Genomic DNA, 17,844 nt, shown 5'->3' with positions numbered 1-17,844 from the left:
ACTACTCTCTTGCTACTTCGTAAAAAAAAAAAACTCTTACTGTAAAAAAAAGTTCCTAATTTCCAGCTGGTATCTTTCTGTCCATAATTTAAACTCATTATAGCAAGTCCTATCGTCTACTGCCAACAGAAACAACGACTTCTCCTCCAATTGGACTTCCGTCAGAATACTTAATACTTTCAAATACTCTCTAGTTTGTTTCTAGGAAATCAAGAGAAGGATACTTCCTTCAACAAGGAACTTTACCATATTTCTAAAACATGTTTTTAAAACAGCCCAACAGGGAGAATTATCCCGTTTTCTACCTTCGCTAACCAGCCACATAGGAAAGAACAGGGCTTTATGATTTTGGACTCCAACAAATTTCTAGCACGAAAAGCAGACCCAATGGTAACCCCTCGCACACACCCAAATAATTAGTAACCCACTCTCCGGAACTGGTGAGAACCTGCTGGATCCCACCTCTGATACTGGACCTCCTGTTGTACTTCAGCTCTCACAGGGAGAAGTTGTCCATGTGCTGGGTTCTTTTGCAGCTCGGGGGCCAAAATGAAAATATTCATCATCTGTCGTGTGTCGGTTTGTAGAGATAGTGACAATATTAAGTTCTGAGTGCCATCTTGCTGGTAACAAAGGTGCTCAGGGCAACATGAAGGTGTGTGAATGGGGCAGAGAGCATCTTTCTGTGTGCTGCATTCATGCGCAGAAGCCCTTTGAGAACCCGAGTGATTGGTCTGAGTTGAGATACGGAAGCGGTATTGGATTGTTCTCCTATGGGCTGGAGGACATCTTGCGGGTGGTTCCCACTGTCCCAGCGGGGAGGAAGGAAATGAAACATTTTTCCTCTTCCTGTTGAGCAGGGCTGCTCCCTTTTCCTCAGGTTCGTTCCTCCCCTCTCTCCCTCGGAGCTCTCTCACAAAATTTCCCAGAACAGCCTCAGGGGTCTTAGGAAGACAACGAAGCAGTGTCTGGGCCATGAGATGGGAGGTACACAACCCTGACCCCTTCTCTGTGGCCCTTCTTGGAGGAGGGGCCTTGGTGCACCCACGTGACCTCCTTGCCAGGAAGCGGATCGGCGGTTCTTTTAAATCCATCAGTTTCAAATCTCTGTTCTTGTTTCCCTTTCAAAACTTAGCAGTCTGAAAAACCCACCCTTCGAGCTGTTTGTTCTTTCAGAGTCTCGAATCTTGCAAAGGCCTCATTTCATATGAAACAAAGTCATTTCGAGGGAGGAAAGACAGAGATTTTTTGAACTTCCTGTTTCTCTGCAGGGGTGAGCACACAGCTGTACTGGAAAGATCAGAGCTGCTTCAAGTCCTGAAACACCCCTTGAAAAAAGCTTACTCAACAAAAAAGACTCCTTCCAGTCTCGGGCGGGTCCTCAGGTCAGCCTGCTTAGGAATTTTGATGGACATTCCAGCAACATTCCAAGAGAGGTATAATTTCCAAACCCCAAATACGCGCTGTCTCTGCTGAAGTGAGAATTATGATTAATTCTCATTATTTGCTGAAGTGCGTAATGCAGCTTTTCTCTAGTAGCATTGAAATGGTAGATTTGCCCATAAGAGAAGAACCTCAGTAAAGCGCCAAGAGAAGCTTTTACAGTCCAAAGTGAAATCAAATCAAATCCAAAACCTTTATTAGGCATAAAACCCAGTTAATCCAAAGATTTCAAATACAATAAAGAAGATCATTGTGCTTGACTTGCCTTCAGCATTGTAAATATTAAAGAATGCACCACATCCAAACTCCATGGGATTCTGCCTGTGCAGAACTGCCCCCCACAGCCTGCCTGACATGGGCTTCTGGAAACTGAGCTATTAATACTTCAGACATGAAACAATTTCCTTGTTTAGAAGTGTACATTAGAACATTAGTTGCCTCAAAGGAGCTGACTGCATCTATTATAGCAGTGCTGCAACTCCAAACACATTCAACAACATTTACCGACGTATGCTGGGAGAAAGGAAAGCAGGCTACATCAAACTAAATCCATTGCACTCTGGTGGAGGCGGCTGACTTTAACCGCCCAGGAGTCTCAGGGTTTGAATTTGGCTCTTGCTGTATTTTAATTGCAGGTATCCTGGGCGGCTCCCATTCCATTCAAACACACACAACCCCCCAGCAGTCTCTAGGTGTGTGAAAGGAGCTTCCCTTGCCTTGCAGCTCAGCTCCGGCCGGCAGCAAAGACACTGAGCTTCCCTGCTACCCGGAGCTGAACAGCAAGGGAAGGGAAGCCCCTTGCAGGCACCCTGGGCGGCTTCCATTCCATTCACACACACACACAACCCGTTTACGAGTCTCAGGGTGCGTGCAAGGGGCTTCCCTTGCCTTGCAGTTCAGCCTCCTCCGGCAACAAAGCCACTGAGCTTCCCTGCTGCCCGGAGCTGAACAGCAAGGGAAGGGAAGCCCACAACACCAGGCGACTCCATTCCATTCACACACACACCTGGCCTTGCAGATACTCGGGGTGCGTGCAAGGGGCTACCCCTTGCCTTGCAGTTCCAGCCTCCTCCGACAACAAAGCCACTGAGCTCCCCTGCTGCGAGACTGGCAGACGGCAGGAAGGGCCCTTGCAGGCGCCTGGGCGGCTTCCATTCCATTCACACGCTGCACAACCCGTTTACGAGTCTCTAGGTGCGTGCAAGGGGCTTCCCTTGCCTTGCAGTTCAGCCTCCTCCGGCAACAAAGCCACTGAGCTTCCTGCGGGCTGGGCAGCAAAGGAGAAGCTGCCACAGGCACCTAGGCTTCCATTCCATTTTACACTGCCTGCACTTACTACACACACACTCCGGCCGGCAACAGGAACCGCGCCCGCAGCTGGCCTCCGATCTCCCGGGGTGTGTCTTTGCAGCCGCCGGGAGCTGAACAGCAAGGGAAGGGAAGCTCCCTGCATGCACCCTGGGCGGCTCTGTGCGGAACTGCCTCTGGGCAGTGGCGGCATCGCGGCTGCCCGCGCCGGACAGCACGACCGGTCCCAACGTTCCACCACTTCGCTTCAGCTGGTGGGAAGCCATGTGGAGCCGCAGAAGAAGTGTTAAAGAGCCGCTTGCAGCTCCAGAGCCGCAGGTTCCCAACCCCTGCTCTAGTGGTCCTCTATTTCAATGCAAAACTACTTCCCCTGCCTACGGCCTCGGGGGAAAGTTCCTTGTACTAGAAGAAGAGAAGAAGAGTTTGGATTTATATCCCACCTTTCTCTCTTGAAAGGAGACTCAAGGTGGCTTTCCCTTCCTCTTCCTACAACAGACACCTTGTGAGGCAGGTGGGGCTAAGAGAATTCCAAAGAACTGTGTCTAGCCCAAGGTCACCCAGCAGGAATGTAGGAGTGCGGAAAAACATCTGGTTCACCAGATAAGCCTCTGCCACTCAGCTGCAGGAGTGGGGAATCAAACCCGGTTCTCCAGATTAGAGAACCTGCTCTTAACCACTACACCACGCTTAGCAGAATGGATCCATTTTCTAGCCCATTGCGTGTGAAATTGGCAGCCCTTCTGCTAAATTGGTGAGATGCTGAAATGGAGAAGAAAAGGGTACATTCTCCCCTGGAGGACATCTTGTGGGTGGTTCCCACTGTCCCATTGGAGAGGCAGGAAATAAACTGTTTTCCTGTTGAGCGGTACCACCCCCATTTCCTCAGTACATCACACCTTGGTAATGCTACAGTTCCGCTTCACACCGGCAAGGAAATCATGGGAGAGCTTCACAGGTGATCAAAGACCGCAGCAGCCTCTCTCCCAAGAGGGTAGTGAAGATCTGATACTGATTCCTGGCTGCAGCCGCCGCTGCTTATTTCATTCCTTAAGGGAGTGGCTGCAGCTTGGTGGTAGAGCATCTATTGACATGTCGGACATTTCAGGTTCAGTCCTCATCATCTCCAGCTGCAAAAGGTCAGGCAGCCAGCAGTTAACGTGAAAGACCTTAATGGATAAAACTTCTGACTCAGTAGAAGGCAGCTTCATGTGTATTCGTAGAATCATAGAGCTGGAACGTGCCACACAGGCCATCTAGATCCCTGCTCGATGCGGGATCAGCTTAAAGCAGCCTCATTCTTCTCCCACCTTCTCATTAATCTGCTTGAAGAAGAAGAGTTTGGATTTGGACTCCGCTTTTCTTTACCACAAGGAGTCTCAAAGCAGCTCACAAGCTCCTTCCCTTCTTCTTCCCACAACAGACACCTGTGGCATAGGAGGTTAAGAGCTCATGTATCTAATCTGGAGGAACCAGGTTTGATTCCCAGCTCTGCCACCTGAGCTGTGGAGGCTTATCGGGGGAATTCAGATTAGCCTGTACACTCCCACACATGCCAGCTGGGTGACCTTGGGCTAGTCACAGCTTCTCGGAGCTCTCTCAGCCCCACCCACCTCACATGGTGTTTGTTGTGAGGGGGGAAGGGCAAGGAGATTGTAAGCCCCTTTGAGTCTCCTGCAGGAGAGAAAGGGGGGATATAAATCCAAACTCTTCTTCTTCTTCTTTTGGGATCAAGTGGGATTGAGTTTTGAGAGAACTGTGACTGGCCCAAGGTCACCCAGCAGGCTTCATGTGTAGGAACAGGGAAACAAATCCAGAAGAATTCACCAGATAAGAGATCTGTCGCTCCTGTGGAGGAGTGGGGAATCAAACCTCATTGTCCAGAGCCCACTGCTCTTGACCACTGCACCACGCAGGTGAACTTAGGCAAAGACTTACGTGGCACATTTCAGATGTGTTAATGGTGTCCAATCCTCCTTTTCCAGGTTCCACTTCTCCACGGAGGTCCGGCTGAACTCCTCCAGTGGCCTTCTCTTCTACATGGCCAGCGAGACCCAAGACTTTTTCTCCCTTTTCGTGGCTGGGGGCCGCTTGGTGCTCTTGGCTGACATCAGTGGGAATAAAGTGAGGCTCCGAAGCAAAGAAAAGTTACGCGTTGGAAGGTGGCACACGGTGAGGAAGGGAGGGAATCCCTGGGACCTGGCTGGAGCCTCACGTTCGTTCACGTTCTGTGTGTGTGAGCAAACAATGACAGGGTACATTTTCCTCAAACAAAAACCACATCCCACATTTTTGTGTGTGTGTGAAGTGCCATCAAGTCACTGCTGACTTATGGTAGGGTTTTCAAGGCAAGAGACATTCGAAGGTGGTTTGCCGTTGTCTTCCTCTGCATAGCCACCCTGGAATAACGTGGGGGTTTTCTGTCCAAACACTTACCCAGGCTAGCTTTTGAGAGCTGGTGAAATTGGGCTAGCCTCAGCCACCCAGAACAGGGCACTTTTTATTGCCACCAACCAAATTGACTGCTCTCCAGAGGTGTATGGGGGGAAAATGGCACCCAGGGACAACTGCTTCTCTAGGTGCCCCCCAGCTGGGAGGCGGGCTTGGTGCAGGGCCAAGCCCCCCATGCTCAGGGACACCAAGCCATGCTCCCAGGCCTTCATGCAGGCCAGCTTTTTGAAAGCCAGCCTGCAGGGAGGCGGGGCTCGGGGGGCTTGTGCCCCTAAGCCATGCCCCCCTGCGGGGGAGGTGAGACCCACCTACTACAGGCTGTCTCCTGCCGTCCCCAGGCTGGGGTGCATGCCTTTCATTGCGTGGGGGGGTATTTGGCGCCTCCCCACATGACCAAAAGGCATGCGCCTGGGACATGGGGTGACTCCATGTCCCTAGGGCGTTACGCCACTGCCCTCTCTATGAGCAAGCTTTAAAGTCCTTTGGAACACTTCACCAGGCTGGACTTTTTTTAAAAAAGGAGGGAACAGAAGTCTCAGGCATATTAACACTGTTTTTCTAAGCCTCCTGATACCATAGTGTTTCCTATTACTATGCACAGGTGTGAAAGTTGGACAATGAAAAAAGCTGGAAGAAAGTAGATTCTTTTGAAATGTGTTGTTGTACTGATACTGTGGACTGCCAAAAAACCTCTAAATCAGTGGGTTCTAGAATCTAGATCAGGGGTCTGCAACCTGCAGCTCTCCAGTTGTTCATGGACTACAATTCCCATCAGCCCCTGCCAGCATGGCCAGTTGGCCATGAACATCTGGAGAGCCACAGGTAGCAGACCTCTGATCTAGATCAAATCATGCTTGCACAGATCTTGAGGGGTCTCAGAACGTCTGTGCACAATAAGAAATACCTGAAATGATCCCACTAAAATGCACAATTTATGAACCCTGTGGATTCGGCTGGGAACAGACACAAGCAGCTTAAAAATTATTGTGTGCAAATGTTTTGGTCAGTCAGAACCATTAGAAATGTTACACTTTTTGGTATCCCAGAAATATATGACTGAGATGAAACACCTGTTTGGAAACACAGGTATTATATATATACATATAGCATGTCTTCTTCAGAGAACCACGATTGGCAACTTCTTTCAATAGTTTCAATATCCCTGGTTCAAAGTCTTGCTTGTGATTGTAAACCAGCATGGTTAGGGAGGTAAAAATTGGTCTCAGATCTGTATGCTCTAGATTCTGCTTGGATTTCAGTTCATGGATTGCCTCAGTTTCCTGATCTGCAAAATGGGAACGAATGGGTGCTGTCTTTACAGGGTTGTTGTGGGGTGACAGAGCTCAATGTGTCGATGCAAAATAGGTACTGAACCCCAGGAGCTCTACCAGTATTGTAAAGTACAGTAACCTATAAAATCTCAGGTAGATGTGACTGTTCCGGTCCAGCAACCGCCACGCTATTCTGATCATTCGGTTCGTGTATTTGGCAGATCTTCTTCAGCAGAGACAGAAGCCGAGTCCAGCTCATCGTTGATGGGCTGAGAGCCCAGGAGAAGTCGCTGCCCACAGCTGGAGACTTCTGGATCTCTGGCCCTTTCTACATGGGTGGGGCACCTGCGGAGAAAGCCAGAGCTCATATACCGGTGAGAAGTCCTAATTCGTGGCAGCATTAATTAATTAATTATACTTGTATACCGCCCTCCCCTGGAGGGCTCAGGGCGGTGAACAACAAGGTATATAATAGAGCATAAAATAAAATCAATAGTACCAAAGTTAGTTAAATAAGTAATTATGGCTCTATACACATTAAAACCAACCCTATTAAAATGCAGCTTCCAGATACCAAACATAATAGATGGCGACCTACTATCAGATCCCCTAAAAGTCCCCTAAAAGAGGGGAGGAGGGGTAATTAATTAGTATACTTGTATACCGCCCTCCCTGGAGAACAAGTGATGAACAACAAGGTATATAATAGAGCATAAAATAAAATCAATAGTACCAAAGTTAGTTAAATAAGTAATTATGGCTCTATACACATTAAAACCAACCCTATTAAAATGCAGCTTCCAGATACCAAACATAATAGATGGCGACCTACTATCAGATCCCCTAAAAGTCCCCTAAAAGAGGGGAGGAGGGGTTCGGGAGGCTTAGCATGGAGAGAGATTTTTGCCTGTTGCATTTCCTCCATAGCAGGCGGTTCCCCCTTCAAAGCACAGGGTGAGACTGGGAGAACCAGAGAACGTGTTACTACGCCAGCTGCTGAACCAAATATTCAGAAAAGAGGCTCTTGCACATATAAGCAGATTTGTTTATGTTCTTGCTGCCTTGGCTCAAGAATGCTACCGATCAGGCAAAACCTGCAGCTTTGAGTTTAATAATCTCTTCTTATGACATCAGATTTGCTGTGTCACCCCCAAGTTGTCTATCCAGAGGCGGGGCTGCCAGTTGGCGGGGGGTGGGGGTGCGCCACGCACTGGGCGCATGGTTTTGGGTCACATGGGGGGCACAAAATTCCCCCCGACCCCTTCCCCAGGCTCCTTCCCCCCCATGGCGCCCCCTTGCAGTGCCCCCCCACCCCCTTCTGACACTTACCTTAGTTCCTTTCCTTTTCCTAGAATTTTTTCAGGCTAAAAAAAAGGCCTGTTCACAGTACAGGCTAAAAACAGCCTGAGGAAATACAGTTCCCAGGAGACCTTGGGGCTCACAAGGTCTCCTGGGCAGTATAGTTCCCATCGGGCCGTTTTTAAGCTTGAACTGTGAATAGGCCTTTTTTTCAGCCTGAAATGTTCTAGGAAAAGGAAAGGAACTAAGGTAAGTGTGGGGAGGTGGGGGTGCTGCAGGGGGGGCAGGGTGCCATGGAGGGCAGAAAATATAGACTGCGTACCAAGCGCAGTTTGGCCCAGCTACGCCTCTGGGTTTATCCCAACAGGTATCAGGAATCTGATCAAAACGTTCAGCTCAGGTCTTGAATATATAAGTAGTCAGTTCTCTAACATATCAAATAATTCCTTCCCATTTTGGAATGGACAAATGACCGAAGAGGGACTGCCACTTGTTGAGAATGCTTGTAGGAGTTTACCGAGCCCTTGTTCTTTCTTTGAGGGCTGATTTATAAGAACATAAGAACAAGCCAGCTGGATCAGACCAGAGTCCATCTAGTCCAGCTCTCTGCTACTCGCGGTGGCCCACCAGGTGCCTTTGGGAGCTCACATGCAGGATGTGAAAGCAATGGCCTTCTGCGGCTGTTGCTCCCGAGCACCTGGATACAATTGGCAAATGGATGCAGAGGTGCTAGGTGCCCAGTAACATTGCCCAGTGTTAGGTCTTGAAATTGGTTGATCAGCAGCGTTTACTGATAAATTCAGAGTACCAAAGCCTGCAAATCCAGTTCTGGCAAATCTGGTCTTTGCCATCCCCTTTATCCCTGTTGTCAGTCCCCCCGCCCGATTTCCCAAGAAGTTTGAAAGAAAGAGTTTGCGGAGCTGAGGCGCCCCAAGGTCAGCGACAGATAGTGATAGGGCCACCTGGCATCTTGCCCCCACGGGACAATGGAAACAACACCGTATCTCCTGAGACCAGGATGTCAGGGGGAAGCCTAGTTGTCTACAGAGCATGTGAAGCAATAAAGTAAAGATCAAGGAAAGAATGCCCCGGATGGCAGTGGTAACCCAAAGCAGGCATGTTGCATATATCTTGTAGCAGCTTTAATATATAGTTGTGAACTGTTACACTGAGTTAGGAATGCATCTCAATCACCTAGATAGCATCTCCCTGACATCCAACAAGGCAGTTACAAGACAAGAGGAGGGTTTGGATTTATACCTTGCCTTTCTCTCCTGGAAGGAGACTCCAGGCAGCTTTCAAACTCCTTTCCCTTCCTCTCCCCACAACAGACATCTTGTGAAACTGGTAGGGCTGAGAGCCAATTCTGAAGAACTGTGACCATCCCAAGATCACCCCGCAGACTCTGTGGTTAGGAGCAGGAAAACAAATCTGGTTCACCAGATTAGAGTTCGCCAAACCAAATCCAGTTCTCCAGGTTAGAGCCCACCTGCTCTTAACTACTGCACCAGGCAAGACTAGGAATGGAACTCAGGGCCTCCGGGAGCATGGGCTGACGTCCTAAGCAGCTAGTTCGGCTGTTGGAGCATTCGGATGCCAAGATCTGCTTCTTCTTTCTGCAGGTTGCTTCCGCCACCAGTTTTAATGGCTGCCTCAGACACTTGAAGTTGGACAGGAAACCCTTGGATTCCCCATCCCGTGTGTTTGGTGTGACTCCTTGTTACATGAGGACTTTGGAAAGCGGCATCTTTTTCTCTGCGGAGGGAGGCTATGTAACCCTAGGTACAGTTCGGGCTGTTTCCTCCAAGGCTTCTATTCCCCTCCCCTTCACACACACACACACACACACACACACACACACACACACACACACACACACACACACACACACGGGCCTTTCAATCCTCCCCACTTCCTCACAAACCACCCCAGGGCCCCACGCTGTTTTGACCACCTTTCCCTTTCTCCCTCAGGCGAGCACGTGGCAATTGGGCAGAACTTGGAGCTGATGCTGGAAATTCGCCCGCAAAGCACCTCCGGTCTGATATTTCACATTGGCACAAGACCAACCAACTACCTCAGGCTGTACACAGACAGTCAACAGGTAATCCGCAAGGGGCAGCTGGTAGCATTGTTTATACCAGTGGTTCTCAACCTGGGGGTCGGGACCCCTTTGGGGGTCGAACGACCCTTTTGCAGGGGTCACCTAAGACTCTCTGCATCAGTGTTCCCCATCTGTAAAATGGATAAATGTTAGGGTCGGGGGTCACCACAACAGGAGGAACTGTATTAAAGGGTCGCGGCATCAGAAAGGTTGAGAACCACTGATTTAAGCATAAGCATTTATTGTCATTGTGCACGCACAACGAAATTTACAGCAGCATTCCTCGATGCACACAATTTCAGACTCATACCCCACCCTCACTTTCCCCTTCCTCCACCCATCCTTACACAGCCCCAAACACATCAAAACGAAGCCACGGAGTTCAACATCGCCACAGCTGTAGAGTAGAAGCTGTCTCTAAGCCTCTTTGTCCTAGTTTAATAGACCTGCATTGTCTGCCGGATGGTAACAGTTCAAAAAGAGAGTGTGCTGGATGAGACGGGTCTCTCAGAATATTTTCGGCTTTCTTTAGCCTTCGGGAATTGTAGAGTTCTTCCAAGGAGGGTTATATGAACAAGAGAAGAGTCCCCTTCTGCTTGCTGCCAGAGGGATAGGCACCCCATCCCACTGCTGAACTAGTTTTATTGTAAAATATTTTTCCTGCTACCCAGCTGGTACCTCTCCATCCATAATTTATATCCATTATTGTGAGTCCCATTCTCTGCAGTCAACTGGAACAGCTCCCTTCCCTTCTCTAAGCAATAGCTTCTCAGAGTACAATTATGTCCCCTCAGAGGCGTAGTAAGGGCAAAATGCACCTGGTGCACTGGGTGTGTCCTCTACTCCCGTCTGCCCTGGAATGCCCTCGCCGCACCCCCACAGGGGTGCGCGCCCGGGGCGTTGCGCACCCCCTGTCCCCTTGGAGCTACGCCTCTGTGTCCCCTCTCAACCTCCTCTATTGCAGACTGAATATTTCCAAATCCCTCAGTCTTCCCTCGTTGGGTTTGGATTCCGGGCTCTCCTCTGCACCCGCCCCATTCTGCCCCGTCCTTTTTGAGGTAGAATCATTTGGCAGCATTGCTGCTACTTCTAAATCGGGGGATTCGCTGCCCTGGAAAAACAGTGTTGCACTTAACTGTTTTTGACCAGGAGTAATGTGTTGAAGGTGAAGAATAAGAGATTCCACCTAAACATCAGAAAACATCGGTTCCACAGGGCCTGCAAGAGAGAGCTGTTCCTCCAGACCCAAGGTTGAGGCCACACACACACAAGCCTTTATTGGCATATAAAACAGGACAAAATTTTAAAACAAAACAAGGTTAAGAAATACAGTTAAAATTACTAATTTCCAGTATAAAATTTGCAACAGTTTCACAAAAGAGTACATCAGAGCTGTTCAGGAGATTGGGTATCTTATAATACTCATGCCACTGAGAACATTGCAAGAAAATAGAATTCATATATTTCATGCGTATCTTATCGTATTTAGGGCATACAAACAGTGAATGGTCAAGTGTTTCAGCTGTAACCAGATCACAAGAACAAACCCTTTTAGAACGTTCTATGTTCTTAAATCTTCCCTCCAGGAGAGCTGATGGCAGCACATTACATCTTGCAGTAGCCAAGGCTCTCCTCTGGGTGGGATTAATCAGCAGATGAAGATATGCTGCCATAATTCCACGCTCGCATGGGATTAATAATGTAGTCGGAGAACAGCTTGTCTTGGCAGCACGAGTCAAATTATGAAAATCAAATGCAGTGAACTATCTAAGCTTCCCCCTCCAACCTCTGACGATCCACTTATGAATCAGTTCCACTAGGACAGTGTTGGTGAACCTATGGCACTCCAGATGTTCATGGACGACAACTCCCATGGCCAATTGGCTATGCTGGCAGGGGCTGATGGGAGTTGTAGTCCATGAACATCTGGATTTCCATAGGTTCACCAACACTGCACTAGGACCCCTTGGTGTTGCTGTTACGTGAATTTATTTCTATTTTTACTGAACTCAAATTTAATATGGCACTTGGGTTTTATTATACTTCTTAGATGTTTCTTAGTAGATGTTATACTTCGTTTGGCGTTTTCTTATATTTTATTGGATGTTTTACTAGATGCTTTAAATGTTTTCTATGTGTTATGAGCTGCCACAAGCCTGGAAGCAGAGGGGCGGCATATTAAATCCCATAAATCAAATTAAGCGCAGATCTTTAAAAACCGCAGCACTCTCGGAGAATAAAAAGCTCTGCGTATGTTCCCTTCTCCCAAACGCTTTGCTCTGCTCCCTTTTCACCCCGTCTCCTTCTCAGCTCCAGGCATGTAGTAATAAAACAGCAGCGCTAATGCTTGCAAGCACTGAGATCTGAGATGATTTCATGTGGAACGAGAAGGGATGGGGTTTGCACAGTGTGTGTCAGGAGGAACAGCATGAATTAGGAGCCTTGAGCAGGAGAAAGCCTTCCAAGGCATCTCATAGAAAACGTTGAGAAGTGACAATTTTCAGGCATCTGAAAAACCCATGAACCCAAAATGCCCATTTTGAAGAACTGGAAACTTAGAAGCCAAATGAGTCCAAGTGACACAGTCTTAGGTTCAGATTGAGTTTTATTTCGACACACAACGTGGACTTGGAAGTTGCCACACAGAATACACTGGATAGAATCCTCCCTCACTGCCCGCCCCGTAACTGGATTTCGTGCCAACTCAGATTCTTGATTCAAGTCAGATCCTGCTGAGCTAACATAAGAACATAAGAACTAGCCTGCTGGATCAGACCAGAGTCCATCTAGTCCAGCACTCTGCTACTCACAGTGGCCCACCAGGTGCCTTTGGGAGCTCACCTGCAGGAGGTGATAGCAAGGGCCTTCTGTTGCTGCTGCTGCTCCCAAGCACCTGGTCTGCTAAGGCATTTGCAATCTCAGATCAAGGAGGATCAAGATTGGTAGCCATAAATCGACTTCTCCTCCATAAATCTGTCCAAGCCCCTTTTAAAGCTATCCAGGTTAGTGGCCATCACCACCTCTTGTGGCAGCATATTCCAAACACCAATCACACGTTGCGTGAAGAAATGTTTCCTTTTATTAGTCCTAATTCTTCCCCCCAGCATTTTCAATGAATGCCCCCTGGTTCTAGTATCTAGTATTAGTGCTACCAGTAAGAACCTCATCTCAGCACCCAAAGCATCCTGCAATTAAAAGGAGCTAAGAAAGAGCCTGCTGGATCAGACCCGAGTCCATCTAGTCCAGCTCTCTGCTACTCGCAGTGGCCCACCAGGTGCCTTTGGGAGCTCACGTGCAGACTGTGAAAGCAATGGCCTTCTGCTGCTGCTGCTCCTGAGCACCTGGTCTGCTAAGGCATTTGCAACCTCAGATCAAGGAGGATCGAGATTGGTAGCCAGAGATTGACTTCTCCTCCATAAATCTGTCTATAAAGAAGGACGTAGGTTGGCTGATTGTGTTCACTGTATTACTGCAAGCTTCACACCATTATGTGTATTAGTGTTATGTCACTGCTGACTTATGGTGATTCAGTGAATTAATGACCTCCAAAATGTTGCTGTGCAGAGGAAGACAACGACAAACCACCTCTGCTAGTCTCTTACCTTGAAAGCTTCATACATCGGCTGTGACTTGATGGCACTTTACCCACAGACACACACACACTTACACAATGTCCTATCATTGACAGCCTCGCTGAGGGTTTGTAAACTGAAGCCCATGGCTCGCTTAATCGAAAAACCAAATTATGAGATAATCAGAACTTTAGGGAACGCAACAACTTTTGCATAATTTCTGCCCTGGCAGATTTGGATGAGGAGGTGTTGGTAAGACCAGTATTGGTTTGAAGAAGAGAAGAGTTTGGATTTATATCCCCCCTTTCTCTCCTGCAGGAGACTCAAAGGGGCTTACAATCTCCTTGCCCTTCCCCCCTCACAACAAACACCCTGTGAGGCAGATGGGGCTGCGAGAGCTCCGAGAAGCTGTGACTAGCCCAAGGTCACCCAGCTGGCGTGTGTGGGAGTGTACAGGCTAATCTGAATTCCCCAGATAAGCCTCCACAGCTCAGGCGGCAGAGCTGGGAATCAAACCCGGTTCCTCCAGATTAGATACACGAGCTGTTAACCTCCTACGCCACTGCTGCTCCTTTGTCATTCATTCCACCGGTAGATATACTTTCCTCCAGCGGAAGATGCCTTCAGGACCCCTTTTTGTGCGAAGGAGGGGCTTCTTCCGCCAGAGGAAAGCACCATCGTTGGCAGAACCCAGAGCACAGAAGACGACCAGACCAGTTGGCCTGTATTTCAAGCGTATTTGAGGCCTTTCTCTGTACGGCACTGACAGAAATTGTCTGAAATCTTTGAATGCATTAGGTCACTGTGGTGGCAAACACTGGTGCTGGGGAATTCTCCGCTTCCGTGGCCCGTCCTTCGCTGTGTGACGGCCAATGGCACACGATTGCAGGTAGGATCCTTGTAAGGGATTGGTTGCTTTAATGCCCCATAGGCTGGCATTTCTCTGATTGGGGAGGGGGTTAATTTTGTAAGGTGTAACTGCAAGGGGGTGGGGGAGAGATTTTGAACTATTCAGACCCCCTGGGGAAAACAGAGGCTGCCAGTATTATATGTTAAAGCTCTCTGCTTGGGGCTTTTAAACCCCTTGCACTGTTGAGACCTAAAGTAGGAGAACTAAGAGAAGAGAAAAAACATGTTCTCTGCTCTTGAGAAGAGAGAGAAGAGTTTTGGATTTATATCCCCGCTTTCTCTCCTGTAGGAGACTCAAAGGGGCTTACAATCTCCTTGCCCTTCCCCCCTCACAACAAACACCCTGTGAGGTAGGTGGGGCTGAGAGAGCTCCGAGAAGCTGTGACTAGCCCAAGGGCCCCCAGCTGGCGTGTGTGGGAGTGTACAGGCTAATCTGAATTCCCCAGAAGCCTCCACAGCTCAGGCGGCAGAGCTGGGAATCAAACCCGGTTCCTCCAGATTAGATACACGAGCTCTTAACCTGCTACGCCACTGCTGCTCTCTTGGAGAAAAGGCAGACGAGAAATGAACAGACATGAGTTGTATAACAAGCATCCAGCATTGTAGCTGAGCTAGTCTTTTGCATGGCTGTGTTACACACCTTCATTCATCACAGCAGTTCCGTATCATCCCATCCCAGGCAAGGGTGGATTCACCTATAGCACACTATCAAATTTGTTGTTGTTGTTGTTTTTTGCATTATGGAAGTGTCTCAGAAAAGCTCCCATTTAGCCAGCAGTGCAGATAGTTTCTGTCATACTGAACTGTTTAGGACATTTGTGGGTGGTGGGGTGGGTGGATCTGTAAAGGATTTGACAGGGTCTGGACAGGCAGTGGTTTGTGTGTGAACGTTGCTGTTGTTGCTCCCAACTCCTCTCTTGTTTGGGAGAAAAGCGCATTTATAAAAGAGCAAGTGTGATAAGAGTAGCTAGAGTGCAGAGACAGGCTTGGGAAGGCCCAGGTTCCAATCCTCGGTCACCCTGCAATTCAGTCAATAGCTCTGGGCTGCGGGAAGAAACAGCTAGACCTCGGATGCTGAATGGCAGAATTTTTAAAAGCACTGGCAGGAGAAAGGGATGTGACTTTTCAGCGCACCTGTGCTTTCTTTCCAAGTTATCAAAAGCAGCAACGTGATCCAGGTAGACGTGGATACAGAGGGAAATTACACAGTGGGGCCCAACCAAGTCCTCCCTACGACCGTCAAAGAGAATTTCTACCTCGGTGGAATGCCAGGTGAGAGGTCCGAAGGCACAAGAGCAACCTAAGAGGATTCCAGTTGTAAACTATTGCCGTGTCTTTATGAAATAGCAATCCCCCCAGCTGAATTCCTACCAAGGAGTTGGCATTCCCTTGGGAGGCAGGGACCAAGGAAACGTCTTTGTTCAGCCTCAGCCATGATTGGTTTTGCAGCTAAAACAGTTCTGTGGCAAAGTTAGTGGAGGTCTGCAAATCATGTAGGCTTAAGGGTAGATGGATGCTAAAAGCTGCCCTCATCTACATCCCGGCCTCCACGCGGCTGAGCTCACTCAGGGTTGAAGCAAATGGACATAGGCAAAGCTGGTACATTCACTTCATTAAGAACATAAGAACAAGCCAGCTGGATCAGACCAGAGTCCATCTAGTCCAGCTCTCTGCTACTCGCAGTGGCCCACCAGGTGCCTTTGGGAGCTCACATGCAGGAGGTGAAAGCAATGGCCTTCTGCTGCTGCTCCTGAGCACCTGGTCTGCTAAGGCATTTGCAATCTCACATCAAGGAGGATCAAGATTGGTAGCCATAGATCGACTTCTCCTCCATAAATCTGTCCAAGCCCTTTTTAAAGCCATCCAGGTTAGTGGCCATCACCACCTCCTGTGGCAGCATATTCCAAACACCAATCACACGTTGCGTGAAGAAGTGTTTCCTTTTATTAGTCCTAATTCTTCCCCCCAGCATTTTCAATGGATGCCCCCTGGTTCTAGTATTGTGAGAAAGAGAGAAAAATTTATCTCTGTCAACATTTTCTACCCCATGCATAATTTTATACACTTCAATCATATCCCCCCTCAGCCGTCTCCTCTCCAAACTAAAGAGTCCCAAACGCTGCAGCCTTTCCTCATAAGGAAGGTGCTTCATTCTTCATTTCTCCTTTATTCAGAAGCCGTCGCCAGCGATGGTCTCCCTCCGGCTGCGCTTCGTGTCCCCCCTTACGTCGGCTGCATGAAGAACCTGGTGATAAACCGGAACCAAATCGACTTGCCGCAGGCTGGGATCACCAGGGGCTGGGTAGGGCTGAGAGGCTGCCCCACGATGTAAGAAAAAAACAATAAATTTGCACACCAGCGTTGGCCGAACGATAAAATGCTGCAGCGCCCCTCCTGGAGGCCCCTGGATTTCCTCTCTACCACCTGCACGTGCAGGTGGCCCCGTGACTGTGTTTTGCAGAGAGGCCGAGGCGCCCTGACTTGGAATGGTTACACGTTTTCCTCATGTGTCAGCAATGCAAGATTCTAAGGAGCGCGCAGACTTGCATGGCTTCGACTAGAACAGCGCAGCTGTGAAATTTTTAAAACAACATCCGTCGTTCTTTGTGCCTGTTGACAACTGCTCGTCCATTCCCACCTCGGGTATCAGTTACTGCTGGCATCAGTCGCCCAATGCTAAGGGGTCAGGGCCCAGTCTGGGTAGCTTTAAGAACAGTGCAGTGGGTAGAAGACACCAATTGGATTGGGTGTCTTTAAAGTTTGTGGCCAAGTTTGGAACGCTTCATACATTCCCTAGTAAAAGTCTCACTCTGTCTGTTAGGTCTTCAGGGACAGAGCGCACACAGGTGCCTTTTCCGGGCAAAGAAGGGGAGGAGCCAGCATGGGCTGTTGTCCCGTTAACTATCCGGCTCTGGTTTCATCCCCCTCCCCCCCCCCCCAATCTTCTCACAGTCACTAACTTCACAGCCCTTTCAGTATAAATATATGGTTCACTTGTGCACTTAGACATGTCCTTAAATATATTTGTATGTGTATATATCTCCTCACATGGGACAAGATATTGGTTCTGAAGGGAACTGTATAACTTATCAATATATTGGGTTTTTTAAAAAAACAGTTCTGGGGTAAATATTGTAAAATGGGTTTTTAACAAGTCCGGTTTCCTTTCAACCGTGTAATTATTTTTGTTTTAAAGCTGAATTAAGGGATGAATCTGTAAATCACTGGTACATACTTTTGATTCAAATAAAAATTTATGATCTATACTTTGTACAAACGGTTTGGTGGGGGTGTGTGTTTTTCGCGCAGCGCACAGCAGGAACAGCGTTAAAGTGACTCTGACTCAAGTGAGCTTGAAATGAAATATAGCTTTAGGTCTGGGAAAATCTATAATAGCAAATGAGCTAGATATTAAATACGAGGCTCAGATGAGGCATATCGGTGATTGAAAAATTACCAACTTGAGAAAAAACAATGTAAGACTCGACAG

General features: G+C 48.3%; 1 protein-coding gene across 1 annotated transcript in view; it reads left to right on the top strand.

Annotated features, from left to right (window-relative positions):
* LAMA5 (laminin subunit alpha 5) overlaps nt 1–17,627 on the top strand; it is a 280,376-nt gene extending 262,749 nt beyond the window's left edge. Inside the window, 8 exon segments of the mRNA XM_048497913.1 lie at nt 1,271–1,436; nt 4,734–4,920; nt 6,692–6,844; nt 9,392–9,551; nt 9,743–9,873; nt 14,244–14,334; nt 15,507–15,626; nt 16,529–17,627. Coding sequence (XP_048353870.1) covers nt 1,271–1,436; nt 4,734–4,920; nt 6,692–6,844; nt 9,392–9,551; nt 9,743–9,873; nt 14,244–14,334; nt 15,507–15,626; nt 16,529–16,686 — 1,166 coding nt within the window. The 3' untranslated portion in view covers nt 16,687–17,627.
* Nucleotides 17,628–17,844: the final 217 nt, after the last annotated feature.

The sequence above is a fragment of the Sphaerodactylus townsendi genome, linkage group LG05 (genome assembly GCF_021028975.2).
Source record: "Sphaerodactylus townsendi isolate TG3544 linkage group LG05, MPM_Stown_v2.3, whole genome shotgun sequence".
NCBI lineage: Eukaryota > Metazoa > Chordata > Lepidosauria > Squamata > Sphaerodactylidae > Sphaerodactylus > Sphaerodactylus townsendi.
This window is presented reverse-complemented; position numbering and strand designations above follow the sequence as displayed.